General features: G+C 37.1%; 1 protein-coding gene across 1 annotated transcript; it reads left to right on the top strand.

Moving 5' to 3' along the window:
- Positions 1-6: 6 nt before the first annotated feature.
- On the top strand, positions 7-789 carry LOC121918584 (olfactory receptor 5V1-like; the record flags this gene model as incomplete). The annotated part of the gene is made up of 1 exon (XM_042444604.1): positions 7-789. A coding segment is annotated over one exon (783 nt), but the record flags the coding sequence as incomplete, so codon positions are not given.
- Between the last annotated feature and the right edge of the window lie 1,038 nt (positions 790-1,827).

Here is a 1,827-nt window from a genome sequence, read left to right as displayed (position 1 = left end):
ATCATAGCCACATTGGATCAGCAACTCAGAACCCCCATGTATTTCTTCCTTGGGAACCTCTCCTTTCTGGATATCTGCTACACTACTACCACTATTCCCCAGATGTTGGATCTTCTTCTTAAGGAGAAAAGTAGCATCTCTTACATAGGCTGTCTACTCCAGCTGTATTTTTTCTTTTCCTTTGTGGGTACTGAATGCCTCCTTCTGGCAGTCATGGCATTTGACCGCTACATTGCTATCTGCAACCCTTTGCAGTATTCTCTAGTTATCAGAAGAAATATTTGCCTCCAACTGGTTACAATATGCTGGGCTGGTGGTTTTCTCAATTCTGCAGTGCACACATATTTTGCCTTCAGGTTACCCTTCTGTGGTGACAATCGTCTAGATGCTTTCTATTGTGACATTCCACCACTGCTAAAGCTGTCATGTGGAGACATTACTCTCAACCAAAAGCTTTTGCTAACCATTGGCCTATTCATAGCTTGGACACCACTTTTTTGTATCCTCCTATCATATGCTTACATCATTTCAACTGTCTTGAAAATACGATCCACAGAAGGGAGACAAAAAGCCTTCTCCACCTGCTCTTCTCATATCACTGTGGTTCTCCTCTATTATGGCAGCTGCATTTTTACCTATTTGAGACCCATTTCTTCCCTGTCATCTGTGAACGCAAAGTTGATCCCACTGATGTACAGCATCTTGACTCCATTGTTAAATCCTGTCATATATACTTTGCGCAACAAGGATGTGAAGAAAGCTTTGAGAACCATAATGGCAAAGACGTGAAGAGTTTTTTACCAACCATCTATGTATGTATAAACTGGCTTTCAACCACAAGGCTCTTAATGACCTTTGTACTGAAAATAACATTGCATCCTGAATAGAGAGAAAGGGTAGATATAAATCAAATAAATAAATCATATCATTGTAACACATTTCTTAAAATAAATACAAATTGCCAAGCTTCTCAAGGTTAGCTGCATACAAAATACAGAGATGCAAATATAGTTTAATCATACTCTATCCTTATAAATTTGCTGTTCTTATGCATTTGGGAATTAATTCTTCACTAATTTTCTTCTTGAAGAAGAAAGTGAGTAATTTTAGCAGTTTTTCTATAATGGTGTGAAAGTTTCCAAAAACTGCACAAATTTTGAATGTTATGTCTAATTCAAGACTTCCGTGAAAAAATCCATCTGTGAAATTTAAATGTGGAAAATATTACTGTGAGTGCAGGGCGCAGCATCTTCTGTGCAGAAAATGATGTTTTTCTGCAGAAATAATATGTACAAATGCTGTTCTTTGCACAAAAAACTACATGCAGATTTCCCATAGAATAAGCCATGAACTGCAAAGATTCTCATCAGCTGAGGATGCTATTCATCAGGGCTTTTTAGCACATTTTTCAATCATTTTTCAATTTTTTTTCCAGTTTTATTTTGGTATTCTCCCTATCTGTGCTATACATATACTGCCCATTTTTTTAGATCAATAATTGTGTCATTATCATTCTGCTATAACAAGATTCAATGAATATTTATTTTAAAAGATAAGCTAGTTTAAAATCAGGGTAAAGCTATCAGATGCTGGCTTGTGCTCCCGAAAGCAAGGGAACTAGAAAGCAAACTAGATGTCTTCATAGATGAACCCCATATCAGGAAGTTGCTCTGAATTGCCTTCTTAAAATTTACCTTCCATACATGCACCACTTGCCTCAGTTTTACAAGCACAAATCCAGATAGAGTGGATAGGGCAGAGATGCCTTACTTTGTTCTGGTTCTGTGTTATCGAGTTTGGATTTATATAAATTTTGGGTGCCAAGTG

The sequence above is a fragment of the Sceloporus undulatus genome, unplaced genomic scaffold, assembly GCF_019175285.1.
Source record: "Sceloporus undulatus isolate JIND9_A2432 ecotype Alabama unplaced genomic scaffold, SceUnd_v1.1 scaffold_18240, whole genome shotgun sequence".
In the NCBI taxonomy this organism is placed as follows: domain Eukaryota; kingdom Metazoa; phylum Chordata; class Lepidosauria; order Squamata; family Phrynosomatidae; genus Sceloporus; species Sceloporus undulatus.
The sequence above is the reverse complement of the archived record's forward strand: the minus strand, read 5'-3'. Positions and strand labels throughout refer to the sequence as shown.